A 16,447-nucleotide genomic window follows, 5' to 3' on the forward strand; every position below is an offset into this window, starting at 1 on the left:
CTTCCCTTCCTTCCGATGGCAGTTCCCTGACAGATGCCTCCCCAAAGTTTGCTTTCTTTTACAATCTTTAACATGCCTGCCTTCACAACAACCCTTTGAAGTGGACTACTGCCATTTCTAATATACTTTGATATGGACTGGAATACTACCTACTGAATGAACCGCATCGGAGCAAAGACCTGACAACAGGTCTTGCTGTATAGTCCCTGAAATACATACTCTTGGCAACAGGCAAGTTAAGAACAGCTTATTAATGTAAGAAAATGTCACCTACCGCTGATTCACAAAAGGGGTAGATATTTCTGCAAGCAGACGAAAATTAGCAAAGTATGCCAACAGTCCTCTTTCCTAGATAAAATAAGCATTATCACAATCAGATAGAGAGAGAGAGAGAGAGAGAGAGAGAGAGAAAGTCTCAGAAAAGCAGTAAAAAGATTTATTATACAAGATGAAATATACAAATTGAAATATACTGTATATATTTCTACAAAATGCCAAATTAAATGTACATAATTAAACAGAATACACTTTAGAAAAGTGCTTAAACTCCCTCAGTTTGGTTCCCACACCACCTATGTACATCAAGTACTTAATGCACCTTGCATTCTGTTGTTAAAATTGTATAATGTTCAAAACTGAATTATATCTTCTAGCAAGGTCAAACCCAGGTTGGTGACCTTTTAGGGTACTTGAAATGGTTCAAGAAAGATCAGATGAGATATGAAATTAAGATCTGCTGACAAAATTTTAGTTTTACCCATTAACCCACAAAACCACATACTCAACAGAAACAAGTTGCATTATCAGAGACCTCTGTAGCCTTGTTTGCAAGAGCTCTGGCTTCAGCTAATGGAGATGAGCCTTCCTTTGCCATTGGCTCTGCTGCTAAGCTCTTATGTAATGCTTACAAACATTCCGGTTGCTCATAATTTTTTAAAACTGTCAGCACATCGTCCCAAATAAGACTGTGCTCTGTAGAAGAGAAGTTTTGAATCATGAGGGAAATTAGTTAAGTTAGTTACAAACAAGTCAAAAAACCAAAAAAAAGTACACAAGGGACAGAGTAGAACTACAAATCTGAACCTCATCAATGCCTCTTCTAAAGGCTCTCTTGCCTGGCATTTGAACCAAAGAGGAGCCAATCCAAGTAAGTGGGTCCCTGGTGCCACCTGAAAAATAGGAAGCTGCAACACAACTGCTGACAGGAGTGAGGTTCCATCAGCATATTACAACTCTGCTCAAATATTTGCACTGGCTGCTGGAACAGTTAGACGTTATGTAACGCGCAAGTTTTAAATTTGTTAAAAATTATATTTCTGTGAAGACATTGCTATGATCCCCTAGACCCCAAACTTTCCTATAACTAAGTATGTGTAGCCCAAATATTTTAATATCCCTCACCTTTTTACTCCACCCCCATTGCCATCCCTTTGTTCTGTCATTAGGGCAGGGACCTCTCCTTTCATTCTTTAGAAAGCACTATGAACATGGATGGCGCTCTATAAATGACTAATAACGTTCAAATTATGAATCCCACATGGCTCCTTGCTCTGCTATTACAAAAACAATACAGCACTCACCAGTACAAAGTAGTAAGCATACAGAGCTACTAAATGGTGAATTACAAAATATATATCCCCAATCGCATTCCAGTAGAAAATAATAAGCAACAAATCTAAAAAAAAGAGAAAGAAATGAAAGGCTCAGTAATTTTCTGCAATCATTGTATTTCATCTTAAAGCATTTAATAGACAATCATTTGGGGGCAAGGAAGAAGAATTCAAATAGGTATCAAATCATGCAAATACTCAGCAAGTGGCAATGCTTCTCCTAATCTATGCTACAAACAATCTGTAATAATTCCTGAAGTGAAAGCTGAGAGCAGAAATATAAATACAGTGTTTGGTGTATCTGTCTGCAATACACACCAGCCAGTGCCAGGCTATAGCATGGTGACACAGCAATGCGGCACCTCATCCTAAGCAACTACACACTGGCACAGCAACGCTACATAAACCCTTTCTGCATGAGTAGCCATTATACAATACTTAGCATGTCAAAGCTTTCCCATGACTCCCTTGTTGCTGCTATGTGCTGACTTGAATGCAGGTGTCCACTGTTTCAGGTAGATTTTGTGTATGTGTGGATAGGACCAGCCTTGGAAGGCATTTATGTTGTTCACCATTTTGTCTCAAAACGCACACATGCAAATTATCGGGTAGGCTGTTCAAGTTTAGCACTTCTGCACCAGAGAGTTGAATAATTTTGTTGCAGAAATTTAATACAACAGTAGTTTCCCTTAATAAATCTTAGGAGGTCATAGCACTGAAACTGAGGACTTGAATTTAAAGTGTACAGGGGATTTCAATCTTATGCTGAGGAAAATGCTTCATGTGCTACTGACATTTTTAGCGAACGTGCTGAGCTTGCCTCCTTTCATAGAATAAAACTGAAAGCATCCATGAACAGAGCCACTAGATAGATATTGGTATAAATCAATTAAAATAATAAAATAATAATAGTCTACTTGCCAGTTCCATTGGGGTTATATTTAATGCAATCTATTAAAAAATAACAAGTCCAAACATTCCACTGCAGTGGCACCTCCAGAGAGAGGGCACACCAGTCAAACTACTGACAATGAGAAAAGTGAAGGATTGGCAAAGGGCAGCTATAAAATAGATAGCAACCCTTTTTCATGGTATCAGGGTTATAGTTTCCAGCATATCATCAGGAAATGGAGCCCCAAGCCTTGATTGTGGCACCTAATCATATGACAGTGCTGCTTCTCACTAATATGAACCTCAGGTATAAATAATCAAGCCAATTTTAAAGTTGTTTCAAATTCCATATGGTTGTTTGGATGTTGCTATCCATTACCCCTGCACAGCATCCACAGATAATAATAAATTCCACCCCACAATGCCGAAAGCACTTTTGAAAATTATTTTTGGTTTTGCCATATGTTTTAGGGCCCAAAAGAAAAGATGCATATTCACGTATGCATTTTTTGCAGCCCTTTAAGATGGGGGCGGGGGGGGGGAGAGGCTCAACTTTCAGAGGAACAAAACTGAACTGACCAGAAGATGCTTGCCATCTGGTTTAGTTAGCTTCTCTTCCCCTTCGTTGCATTGCTACAGTTATCAAATTACTGGTGCCAGATCAGGGTTACTGCAGTGGGGCAGGGGGGAGGGGAGGGTAATTCCTGTTGCTTCAGAGGAATGACTGGCTGTATTCAGCCTTAGAGTATTAGAAGCTGGCAGAGGAACTAAAAGCTTACAACATTACAATATTGTTGGTAAGCATATAATCATATTTCCCACTAGCATGTCCCCCCCCCCAAACACAAAAGGCAAGTAAGGTAAATTATGCTTTCTAAGAAACAGGATTTCCTAAAGGCTAATACCTTGGTAAATATTTTTATTGTAAAAAGTTAAGTTGTGCATGGTGCAAATTACAACAAACTTTACAAATAACGTTGTATACTTTACCAGAAATGAGGTAGCCTGAAGTAATAGCAAGGTTTAGTTGCACTGTAGAAGGCTCACCCCTATAAACAATGACACAAAGGATGCAAAAGTTATAACACATGCATGACAACTACATATATGTATATTAGTTAACACATATGGAAATATTTGCCTCCATGCCCCAGGAAAACACCCTGCCTGCCCTCGTGCCCACTTTTCTACCCTCTCACACAATTTGGGATGGTGTAGGGAATAAGAAATGTTTAACTAACCGTGACATATGACAAAAAGGTAAAGTAGCAGCTCTGTTGGGCCTCTCTAGTCTTGTTCATTATACCAATGATTTTCAGAGCCATTCTGTGACATTTTTTCTCTTCCTTTCTGCTGCTTTGCTAGTTTTTATGGGGCCGACAAGCAACATGCTAATCCATTACTGACTGATGGCCAAACCAGTTTGTTAATCTTTCTGCCATCACCTTCACCCTTTATGCGGGTGGGATGGGTTGTGACTCTGTGCGCAGGAAATGGTAGATTGTCCTCTGTCTTCTGCTTCCTAACCTTCACTGATTAGGCTAGATGTATACATGAAAATGGAGATGGAGAAGCTTTTTCAGCCCGAGTCATTTATCTGCATGGGCAAACATTTGGATTTTTTTGTTTTTTCCCCTAAATTTTGAAACATTTTTTGTTAATACAGTTTGATAGTACAATACAATCTTCTGCTTGTCTCACAGATGAGACACAGGGAGTCAAAAGCTATTTTATCCTGTCTTTGTAGTTCATCTTCACTTGCATAAACAATAAAACACAAATCTGCAACAAATGGGCTACCATTCTAGGGGCTACATGCCAGGAATAGGGGCCAGAGGTAAAAATGGGTGGAGCAATAGATGCAGAGTCACATTCCAGCCTCACAAAAGTCTGAGGCTGGACATACATCCTCCTGCAAATATCTCCATCCTTCATCCTGGCAAGCAAAAGGCATTATCATATTTCAAGGACACATTCTAGCCAGGCAAAAGCAATTGAGAATGATGAGGCGTTTATGAGGAGAGACCCACTGCAGATATATCTCACATGTACACAATGATCCCCAGTGATGCAACATATGAACTTGATAGACAAGACAGAGGATTAGGCTTCAAATTAATGTAAGACCTATATTTGAGCCTTAAATAAATCTAAGTTTTGTGAATCTTCATCGCAACCTTTTACCTGAAGAATGTAGCCAACATAAAAGGAAGAAAAGTGGCTGTGGCATGCTTGTCATTCCCCTGTAATTTTCACCTACATTTAAATTGCAATTTCCCAGACTTAATTATATTTGCCTCTAATTGTTCCAATTCTCAAATGGCAAGAAAGAGTTCCTAATTAAAAAAGAAAATCTTTCATAAACTGACTTTGGAGCTTAGGTCTGCCTTCTCTAGGGAGAAGACAAATTTTAAACCATGATCATACAATATCATTTCAATTTCATCAGCGTTTCTTTCAGTGTTTATCATCAGTCATAACGTCAACTAAAATCAAACCATGGCGGACTAATCAAAAAATGGAAAGCAAACTCTTGCTGTACTAAACATCAACAGGAGTGTGCAAACGGCATTCCAATCGTAGAGAGACCACATGCGTCCAGGTTCTATACAGTGTATAAACGTTACATCAATGTAAATTGTATAAAACTATTTAGGCCTAATAAATAGAAGCAAGTTTGTTTCCACTTAAAACAATGTGCTCACTTAAAATAAAGCGATCCTAGGTTTCAGTTGCAATCCAACACCCACAGCAGGGATGTACAGAGCTGTGCACAACCGAGAGCAATGAATAGGCCTAGATTGGGAACCAAAATATACAGGATGGTTCATTCCCTCATCACTTTCACAACACCTCATTTTCTACAGGCTGCTGCCAGCATAGATCTTACAGGCAGTCTTCCCCAACACACACATTGTGGAGAAGGGGGAAGTGAGCACAAAGTGACGCTAGTGTTACTCCAGCAGTAACCAGCTTACCTGGGAAAGCTGGACAGAGGGATACCTCCATTCATTTCAACTCTCTCCCCCAAGCCCGGTATAAGGAGGGAGGGCTTAGATTGCTCTGCCCATCATGAATTACATTTCACCTTGATTCTCATGATAGCGAGCCAACAGCAAGTTGTAGCTGAATTTTCTCGTGAAGATGTTTGCACAGATTTCTGGCAATTGTTGCTTGATTATTTTTTTAAAAAAGGAAAGTATGAGAACAAACTGAAACCCAGCAGACATATGCAGATAAGGCATACAAACTGCGGTGCCAAGAACTACTGTCCCACTCCACAAATTAGCTGAAAATATGTACGCCTCAAAACCAGCAACAAAAACTTGAAACTTCAAAATTAATGAGAATCTCCAATTTGATCTTCAGCAACTGAAGTGGAATCCTACATTTTATTTGCTATTAAAAACTTAGTAGCGGTGGTAGGAAAGAATCAGGCACTTTTTACTGCATTAGACAAGTAGATGCTGCTGAAAGAAGAACTTAATATAGCCTTTAAACATTCTTCTTATTCCCCAACATGCTAGCTAAATCACAGCCAACTGAAGATTGAAACTATTTCAAAGCTCATCCAAAGAACTCCTAGTCTAACGAAGGAAACTAGTTCTCTCCCTGAATAATCAGGCATTTAAAAAAGTTTATGTCAGTAGATTTATGTCAGTTTCTTACTCAATAGATTTAAAATCTGGTAAGTCCTCCCCCCATCTCCTGTACAGAAATCTAACCCATTATTATTGTAGTGCTCCCCAGGTGGAATTAAGAGCAGGTAAAGGGAACACAAAGCACACAATCCAATGAGTTGCTTCCAATAGCAACTAGCCACATTTCTCTTGTGCTGCTTTTCAGTGAAAATGCAAGCTCAATACCAACATTCATTTTTTAGAAAGACCACCCTCGTTTTGCAATGCTTTGTGTCATCTTTACAAAACGTTTTAGGAAGCAAAGTGGCCTCAAACAGAGATTCTGAAAAAGGGATCTATAATTTCATGCGGCGTTTATACCAGCAAACCATGCTGAACCTCAGCTACCTGCATCAGCACCTTATTAAGAAAAAGTATGCACAGTATTGGCTGTCTAATTCCTAATGCTGCCACAGAGTTCTCATCCACATGTTTTATTTGTAGAATCTCATGTTATTATTATTTACTTATTAAATTTATATCCCGTTCTTCCTCTCGAAGGAGCCCAGGGCAGCAAACACATCCACAAGCAAAACACACAAAAAAGGCATTGTAACATTCTCTTATCCAGTGGTCTCATGGTTGCCAGGAGCAGCATCCTTCAGCCATCAAATACCTGGGTAAACAATGGCTATAGCGGTAAACAGTATTTATTTAGGCAGAAGGTGGTGATGATGATATCAGTGAGGAAGCTTACAGGAATTTTATCACTGTAAAGGCAACTTCAATAAGCAGCTCTGATAATCCAGAGCCTCAGAATTCTTCTCCACATTATAGCCAACACAAATAAGAAACAACACTTTAGAACTTCTGTACAATTGGTAGAGGTAAATATATTATGCTTTAAATTAAGCTTGGAAATAATTTGACTAGCAGAGTGAAGAGCAATGGAACAGTCGAGTGGGGCAAGGAAAAGGGGAGAGGAGATTTACAAGCAAGAATGTGCCTTACCAAACATGGTCAGCATTTACAGCTTCATCGTACAATAAAATATACAAACAAAATACTCCAACCAACAAGGCATGGAATGATGATACCGTCCTGAAAAGAAAAGAAAAAACACAACCCAATTAGGAATGAACTGGATTTAAAATGGGGGGGGGGGGTTGCAACAATTATATGCTTCTAGAAATTCTCAAAATATTTAAACCTCCGTCAGAAACACCTGCCATTAATACAGATTGCAAAGTAGTATCCAAAGAAAATAGTTTTGAGTTGAGAGTCACCTACACTAGAATGTTTCAAAGTGCTTGTTCTGCATGTAGGAAACTGTATTATTATTATACGGCAATGCCATCCAAAAGCTGGGCAGATATGAGTTTCAAAGAACTCACCCATTGCAGGCCATTATCTAGTTTACTTCATAGTGAGAGAGGGAGACCTCAGCTACCAGGCTCCCTACAAACAAGAGTAGGATAACACCAAAAAGGGGGTTCCTTGTTATTATATGCAGTGGTACCTCGAGTTAAGAACTTAATTCGTTCTGGAGGTCTGTTCTTAATCTGAAACTGTTCTTAACCTGAAGCACCACTTTAGCTAATGGGGCCTCCCACTGCCGCTGTGCCCCCACTGCACGATTTCTGTTCTCATCCTGAAGCAAAGTTCTTAACCCGAGGTAATATTTCTGTGTTAGCGGAGTCTGTAACCTGAAGCGTCCTTAACCTGAAGCGTATGTAACCTGAGGCACTACTGTACTATTCATTTTCAAAAGGCCATTGCAGAAGCAGATTTAGGGCAGAGCTTTGGTTCTACCATACTGGGCACCAAGTCTAGGGAGTACCACAGGGCACCACAACTATGACCGTAGAGAATTGAGCAGAACGGAAGACCAGAGGTGGGAGGCACAAAATTTTGGTCTCACATGGTGCTGCTGAAATTTGAAAGACTGAAGTCCAACTCTGGCCACTGTCATTTGCGTCCCAAGGTTCAAAGTGCTTCATACACTCTGCACATAACTGTGCCAGCTTAACACATCAGGTATATGAAACTTGAATTAATGTTGTTTAAGCTTCACTTAAGAATGACAGCACATACAGGAACTCCAACACCATGACACATAACTCTAACACTAATACATAAACTATGTGTGCTTTTTCATTCAGGCCATTGGTGGCATCAACAGCAGCTCTGTGACCACATCCCCAAAACTAAAGCGAAGGAGAAGCCCTGAAAATACAGAGGTCCAGCAAATCTTTGGAATGGAGCCATAGATTTCAGTGCATTGAACCGTCATCTATAAGAACCCTGGTCAGAGAGAGAAATTTACAGAAAGAAAGTGAAACTTTTGTTGGTTCACCACACGTCAAGCCTTGCGGGACCTTGCTCCCCCTGGCAACTCATTGACTGAGCTTGTTGAGGGCTGGAATACCCAGCTCCTGGCAGCCATAGATGAGATCGCACCTAAGCGCCCTCTGCGACTCCGCAGAAACCGGGCTCCCTGGTTTACCGAGGAGCTTCGGAAAATGAAGCGGGACCTCAGACGGCTAGAGCGAGTATGGCGGGGTGCCCGTGACGTAGCCTCAAGAACATCTTATAGGGTTTTTATGAAAACCTATGGGATGGCGGTGAAGGCCGCTAAGAAGTCTTACTTCTCGGCCTCCATTGCATCCGCTAGCTCTCGCCCGGCGCAATTATTTAGTATAATTAGGTCTTTAACGTCCCTTGAAGGACAGCCAAATTTAAATAATAATCTGACACACAGCTGTGAGGCATTTGCGAGCTTTTTTGCGGAGAAGGTCCTGTTGCTCCGCCATGACCTCCCTGCCAATTTGGATACAATAAAGGAACTGGAGGCCCCTCAACTGTCCTCAGGTCCAGTATTGGACCACTTTGATCGGATATCCCCAGCCGATGTGGACAGACTCCTCCGAGCTGGAAAGCCCACCACCTGTCCTCTTGACCCGTGCCCGTCTTGGCTGATTAGAGCGTGTCCAGACGAGGTGCGGGCTCCCCTGGGGGATATCATCAATTTGTCCCTTGGCACCGGGATATTTCCAGGGGAATTGAAGGAGGCAGTGGTGCGCCCGCTCTTAAAGAAAACATCATTAGATCCCTTAGATCTATCCAATTACCGCCCGGTTTCGAATCTTCCATTCCTGGGTAAGGTGATTGAGAGAGCGGTTGCTGAACAGCTTGGTAGGTTTCTGGATGAAACATCGGCTCTGGATCCATTCCAGTCTGGCTTCCGCGCTGGTCATGGGACCGAGACGGCTCTGGTCGCCCTAACAGATGATCTCCGCAGGCAGCTGGATCGAGGCGGGTCAGGGCTGCTGATTCTTCTAGACCTGTCAGCAGCCTTCGACATGGTTGATCACGAACTCCTGGACCACCGCCTTGCCGACGTGGGGATCCAGGGCACAGTCCTTCAATGGCTGCGCTCGTTTCTCTCTGGTCGGGGACAGAGGGTGGCGCTTGGGGGGGAACTGTCATCCCGCCACTCCTTGGTGTGTGGAGTGCCTCAGGGTGCGATACTCTCCCCGATGCTTTTTAACATCTTTATGCGCCCCCTCGCCCAGCTTGTCCGGAGTTTTGGGCTGGGTTGCCATCAGTATGCCGATGACACCCAACTCTATCTGTTGATGGATGGCCATCCTGACTCGGCCACAGACACACTGACCAGATGTTTGGAAGCTGTGGCTGGATGGTTACGTGGAAGCCGGTTGAAGTTAAATCCTTCGAAGACAGAGGTCCTCTGGCTGGGACGGGACGATATGGGATGGGGGGGCAACTCCCATCTCTTGCGGGGGTGCAATTAGTGCCAGCACCGTCCGTTAAGAGTTTGGGTGTAATCTTTGATACCTCCCTCTCTATGGAGGCGCAGATTACAGCTATAACAAAGGCAGCATTTTTTCATCTCCGCCAAGCTAAGCAGTTGGCCCCTTATCTCTCTCGCCCTGACCTAGCCACTGTGATCCACGCGACGGTCACCTCCAGACTGGATTATTGTAACTCGCTCTACGTGGGGCTGCCCTTGAGACTGACCCAGAAACTCCAGCGGGTGCAGAATGCCGCGGCGAGACTCCTTATGGGGTCTTCGCTGCGAGATCACATTCATCCGGTACTATACCAGCTGCACTGGCTCCCGGTGGAGTACAGGATCAGGTTTAAGGTGCTGGTTTTAACCTTTAAAGCCCTATATGGCCTAGGACCCTCGTACCTACGGGACCGCCTCTCCTGGTATGCCCCACAGAGGAACCTACGGTCTGCAAATAAAAACATCCTGAAGGTCCCAGGCCTCAGAGAGGTTAGGCTGGCCTCAACTAGAGCCAGGGCTTTCTCAGCTGCGGCTCCAATCTGGTGGAACGCTCTGTCACAAGAGACTAGGGCCCTGCGGGACCTGACATCTTTCCGCAAGGCCTGCAAGACAGAGTTGTTCCACCAGGCCTTTGGTCAGGGCCCAGCCTGACTCCCTCCTCTGGCAACCTACACAGAACTTTGCTTAACGGTTGCCATTAATTTGATTTTAATTAATTTTTATAATGAAATGTTTTAGAATGTTGGATTATTTGATTGTTTGATTATTTGTTTGTTGTTAGCCGCCCTGAGCCTGGCTTTGGCTGGGGAGGGCGGGATATAAATAAAATTTATTAGTATTATTATTATTATTATCATCTGTTTGCTAGTGTTTTCAGAGATAAAACACTGAACAAACATTATCTTCCACTCACTTTGGGGCTTCAGTTAAGAAACGCCTAACACAAACTTTGCCTGTCATAATGCCACTCCTTTAACGCAGTTGGTAAACAGTCTTCCAATATCCATTCATTTGGTACCATTTGGTATCCAACAGAGAAAGATGCGCACCACTAAGTATATTCTCTTAGAAATATGGAGTAGTATTTTTCCTTACACCACAAGTAGATCTCACATTCAACTGAAATACTTTCAACATGAAAGATGCATTTAGAGCACTAACTATTTTATAAATTGCTAAGTAGTTCGTTTTCCCCGTGTCAAATTTTAAAACAGAAATTCCTCAGAGCAGGGACCTGTCCTCTTGAACTCTGTAAAGTGCCGTGCGAACTGATAAAGCTATATTTTTGTATGAGATTAATGGTTTCTCCCACAAGAGCACTGCAAAGTATCACTTAGGCAGCAAAATGCAAAGGACATCTGCAGTGGGGGGCAGGAGGATCACAGACAAGATGTGCATATCACAATCAGTTGGTGTGTATATTTTCATAATTAAGAACAGAAGTATACTGCATCTCAGTGGTCAATTCATGGAAGGCAAGGAATCAGCAAACAGGATACCATCCAATATTTCCTTATAAGTCTCCTACTAAATTCCATAAAAAGTACTTCTTGTGCTCTTATCAGTTTATTTAGGACAAGACAACACTGCTTCAGCTTTGCCCATTTTTGCGCATTTAACAGTAAACACTCAGTAGATGAAGTTTTCTAGTACGGAACTGAAGTAACAGAGAAAGCTTACATTAGTTTATATGCAACCTGACTGCTCTTAAAAGCACAGAAGCAGGGCCAGTAAATAAGATGGCACCCCTAAGTAACCACATATATCTTTCTGCAACTCAGTAATATGCACACTATGTAAACAAAGTTAAAGACACCGTCAAAATGGCAACCAAGGTTCATTAATATTTTTAAATTCTAACTCAAGTCACTTTAATTTCAAATTTATTTATCAGTGCTTATTTATTATTTCAATTTATATCTCACTTTTCAACATATAACATCTAAAGCAGCTTTTGTGTAAAGAAAACAAATATTTTTACGGTACCAAAAAAATGGAACTAAGATCAATTGAGTTTTGGAAGTATGTTCTTTTGGCAAGTGTGCTAGGAAGCACAACTGAATTGTTACAAGTTTTTGAAAATCTATTAATTGTTGTATCCCATTGTTTATAAACTTTACCTTGAATTCCATTCGATCTTCTTCTTTTGGTCAAGACTGCTAAAACCAGAAGTTACACGTGCAGAAATCCAAGAACTTAGCACGTGGAAGAGAAGTTGAGATATAGCAAAACTGCTAACAGCAACACCCAAATTGAGTTTACTGAAGGCAGACATCATTCTTCAGCCTGTTAAGGGAAGAAGGGGGGGGGAGAGAGTTCCTTAATTCAGGTATAGATTGTCAATGGAGTATAAGCAAAGCAACAATCATGTCAATTTAAATAACAACAAGAAACACAGAAGCTACAACTCTCTCAATAGCCATGGGTAGAAGAGAAGCAAGCATGCATAAACCTGGAGGTGTCCAGCAGGGTGATTGGGCTCTACCTAAAGAAAAACACCTTTTGCTGCATACACATTTGTCCCCTGCTCACAGTCCAGCTTTCCTGAATTGCAACTATAGTTTTAAAACTTTTGTAATATCAACATAAACACTAAATAGATTGGCCCTGACCTCTCAAGTTATGCCAGCTGAGCAAGGGATATCATTTTCACTACTTCCTCTACACCAGGATAACTCAAAAGTAATAGTTATGACAGTGCAGTGTCATCATTGTGCCATCATTACTTCAAGTCAGCCAGCTACACGGTTGTAACTGTGACAGCATAAGGGAGGGAAAGGAAGGGAGTTGAAGAGGAGTGCCCAGGTAAGTCCGAACTAGGGTTGCCATGTGTCCTCTTTTTCCCAGAACACACCCTCTTTTCCGGGGGTAAAATTTGGGACAAATTGCATTTATTTGCTTTTAATGGCCGCCATAGCATCCTCTCTTTTGCTTTTCAAAATATGGCAACCCTAGTTGGAAACTTATCCTTCTCCAGGGCTAAGTCCAGTCTCCCCACAACACCAATGTGAATTAACGGCAGCAAAATACTCACACAAAAAGAAGAATTCAAGGCAGTGATGGCCAAACCTGGCCCTCCATCTGTTTGGGGACTACAACTCCCATCATTCCTAGCTAACAGGACCAGTGGTCAGGGATGATGGGAATTGTAGTCCCAAAACAGCCGGAGGGCCAAGTTTGGCCATCACTGATTCAAGGCAACAAACCCCAAAGCCACAGAAGACAAAATTCTAGCTCAGTAGCCAATCACAAGACTTTCCCAGGAACATAAACTAGGAGAGAAGCAGAGCTCACAAACCAAGACCTACAGCCTGCAGTCCCCATGTAGTTTGAACAAGGAAAATACAAGTGGAGTTCCCCAAATGCCGTTGGTGACCACCTCACACTCGTAACTCATTTTTCCTTGCAGAATATGAAACAAGGCACACGGAGTAAAACAAAGAAGTGAGACACATTGTTCAACTCAGTGTTCGAAATTCCCCAAGTGCCAGGCACGTTTTACTACTGGCACAGGTCCGGCAATTACTGGATACCAGGTTGGCGACCATGGTTTAAAAAACCTCTGCCTTAGTCCATTGTTAATACCATTTTCCATTTCCACTGTGTGTTTTTCCTCCTCCTTGCATGCTAGGACAAGTGAATTGCTGTAAGAGCAAGCGATGTTGTTGAGATCATAGAATCATAGAACTGTAGTGTTGGAAGGGACCCCAAGGGTCAGCGAGTCAAACTCCCTGGTGAGTAGACATTCCGTTGTGGCGACCGTAACCTAGGTTTAAGGTGCCATTTGGTGCCTAACTTATATATCCGAGTTTCTAAGCCTATTTGTTCTAGAGGTACAGAGTGTTAACTGCATTTCATAAAGCTAAATGTTGTCCTGCATGAACCGAAAGTGCATCCTAGGATACACCCAACACTCTCAAGTGGTTGTAAATTACAGGGTAGGATCAGTAGTGATGTGAAGGAACCTCCTTTACTGATCTTATTGGTGAAGCTTAATAAACCTCCAGAAAAGCCCAAGGTTCCCTATAATACTTTGAAAATCCCTGATGCAGATTAAAAGCACTTCATAAGAACTAGGCTTAGACCTATAAAAAACAGAGTCTATAACTTGGAAGAGTATCTATGCTTTACATTAAATATGTTTAACAGACATGATTTGTGCAGCCTACCAAAACAGTGTTGTATCAATCAGCCATAACCCCGAGAGACTAGATCACAACCCTGTAAGACAATTTCTAATTTCAGCAGGAAATCAAATGAGGCTCTTTGGGGGGCAATTTACAGACCTTATTAAGAAACAATTTCCAAAGAGTGTTGACAAATGAGATAATGTTTTTTCAAGGTGCATTGATTTAATCTGCTAGGCAAAGGAAACAAAATCTGGAACACACATGATTGTGTTTAGCTTGTGTTCAAAGTATATGATTCAAAACCATAAAACAAAGTTTGGAGCACAGATCCTTATATGGGACGTATGCTTATCAATTCTGTGCTAAGAGCACCACTTTTTAGCTAACTCTGTTTTTACCATTTTGCCAATTCCCCATGCAAACCTGATGGCAAGATTGAACTGAAAATAATTAATAGATCTAGCATGAATTGTCACTGAGTGGATCCAGTCTGCTTTTTTAAAACTAAGGGCTGATTTAGTAACTATAAAGTCATGGTCTATCCAACTATAATCAGCAAAATTCTTAATGCCACCAATATTCTCCCTAAGCTAATGGCTTCCTGTTGATCCATAAAACCCAAAGCTGAAATATATGTGCAGAAGCAGCCTTCTGTACAATTTTCCCCTTCTGAATTGTTTCTCCCAAATGCAAAATGATGCTATACAGGCAGTTTATTTTGTTAGTGCCCTGTGCACCTTTACTGTGCACCAGTTCTGTTTGTTTGAACAAATGCTTATTTCCAATCCTATCGAGCAACACTACACCAATAACATTAGACGTGTACCATTTTTAAACTATAGAATACAGTAATACCTTTAAACATTATTAACACTTAGAATCTCTAGTAAGCACAGATTTTTAACTAGCTACCAAAAGCAGCCATTTTTTTTGTTCCAGAGTGCTTATGAATGAACTGTTACACTGTAACCGTATGAATAATTAGGCTGCAGTCCTATACAGTATATACTTACCTGAGTGCATGTCCTATTGAATTTACTGAGGCTTACTTCTGAGTAGATATGTATAGGATTGCACTTAAGTTTCAAAAAGAGTCTAGTAGCGGTGGACAAATTTACTTCCAAATAAATATGAGTAGGATTAGGCTGTAAAAGTTACACAAAAATCAAAGGCAATGTTAAACCTATACCTAATATTCCAACTCCATATCATCAGACAATTATTTTGAGCTACTTTCAATAATAATGAGTAGGTGGTAAACAACCTGTTTTAGGCAGGGCTGCTTTCTACTATTTTTTGTGTAAATCACCCTGAAGTACTGCCCAGCTACTGCAATATAGAAATTTGTTTAAATAAAAAAAAAATTAACAAGTCTTACTCATGGACCTTAGAACTTGAATTCCAAATCTCCCTTAGAACGCAACTGGCTGGTCCAAAACTGCTAAGGCCCTCCGAGATACCACAGTTTTAAAGAAAAAGGCAACCAAATAAGCTATGACCAAACTAAAGACATCAATACAGACTGATAATGTGATCAAGAGAAGCAATATCCTGTGGATAAAATTACAAGAGCGAAAAGTTCAAAGGACAAGAAAAAATTCCATGACACGCTGCCCAGTCAAATGGAAGTACCCTACCAAACAGGTTTCAAAGAAAATAGGAAACTACCCAAATATCATTTCTTTGCACCATCATCTCCTCTCCAAACATAATTATGCCTCATGCAAAGGAATTAAATAAAGGCATTCATCCCAACAGCTCCAATCCAAAACTGTCCATATTCAAAAGACATTTTACCTTACAATCATTGCATTCATTTTGTTTACATTATCTCCTAGCACCTGCTTATTGCCAGCATTTCAGGTTCCCAAAGATGCCTTAATTATGGGGAACTACATATGCACTGCGGATTAGAAGCAATATAATTCCTGAAGAAATTCACATATATTTTAAACCTTAAAGCAGCCTATGCGCATACTTACCTGAGAGTAAGCCCCAGTAGGAATTATTCCTAAATAACCATATATAGACACTGGACTTTTACATATGAAGAGCAAAGGAGAATGATATTAACAAAGAAACAGAAATAGAAGGGTTCCCCCCCCCACGCGCATTGATTCAAGCAAATATAAAACTACTAAGAGATTAGCATCAAAAGACCCATGTGGAATTAGTATATAGAAAGCAGCAAGGCAATACTCAGTTATGGCAGCCGTGATAGAAAGTATTTTCTCACTTGGAAAACTGAAACTTGAAGGCAGCACTTCAGTAACAGGCTTGACACAGAAAAGTAAATAGGCTACAATAATACTAGTGTGGCTTGACTGACCAGACACTAAGTATTCTACAGTGCCACTAAATTATACCACATAATAGATAAAG

At 41.1% G+C, this 16,447-nt stretch overlaps 2 protein-coding genes across 13 annotated transcripts in view; one reads left to right on the forward strand and one right to left on the reverse strand.

Moving 5' to 3' along the window:
• Positions 1 to 12,066, forward strand: part of LOC308478757 (uncharacterized protein) — a 32,890-nt gene extending 20,824 nt beyond the window's left edge. For 6 of the 8 annotated variants that reach the window (XM_081008879.1, XM_081008878.1, XM_081008877.1 and 3 more), the window contains 2 exons: positions 8,284 to 8,481; positions 10,790 to 12,066. In XM_081008879.1, the coding sequence (XP_080865005.1) occupies positions 8,284 to 8,391 (108 nt within the window). In that variant the 3' untranslated portion in view covers positions 8,392 to 8,481; positions 10,790 to 12,066. Of the gene's footprint in view, positions 1 to 47; positions 256 to 8,283; positions 8,482 to 10,789 lie in introns of those variants that run through there. The other 2 variants (XR_013987227.1, XR_013987228.1) reach the window with 2 other exon arrangements.
• The window catches only part of LOC308478745 (TLC domain-containing protein 4-B-like), a 38,685-nt gene that overhangs the window by 13,593 nt on the left and 8,645 nt on the right, over positions 1 to 16,447 (reverse strand). For 3 of the 5 annotated variants that reach the window (XM_081008827.1, XM_081008824.1, XM_081008828.1), the window contains exons 2-6: positions 12,056 to 12,221; positions 7,133 to 7,222; positions 3,492 to 3,550; positions 1,581 to 1,675; positions 275 to 348 (exon numbers count right to left, since the gene is read on the reverse strand). In XM_081008827.1, coding sequence (XP_080864953.1) covers positions 275 to 348; positions 1,581 to 1,675; positions 3,492 to 3,550; positions 7,133 to 7,222; positions 12,056 to 12,213 — 476 coding nt within the window. In that variant the 5' untranslated portion in view covers positions 12,214 to 12,221. Of the gene's footprint in view, positions 1 to 274; positions 349 to 1,580; positions 1,676 to 3,491; positions 3,551 to 7,132; positions 7,223 to 12,055; positions 12,222 to 12,547; positions 12,639 to 13,520; positions 13,653 to 16,447 lie in introns of those variants that run through there. The other 2 variants (XM_081008826.1, XM_081008825.1) reach the window with 2 other exon arrangements.

Source organism: Podarcis pityusensis (assembly GCF_964106645.2).
Source record: "Podarcis pityusensis genome assembly, chromosome: 6".
Lineage (NCBI taxonomy): Eukaryota > Metazoa > Chordata > Lepidosauria > Squamata > Lacertidae > Podarcis > Podarcis pityusensis.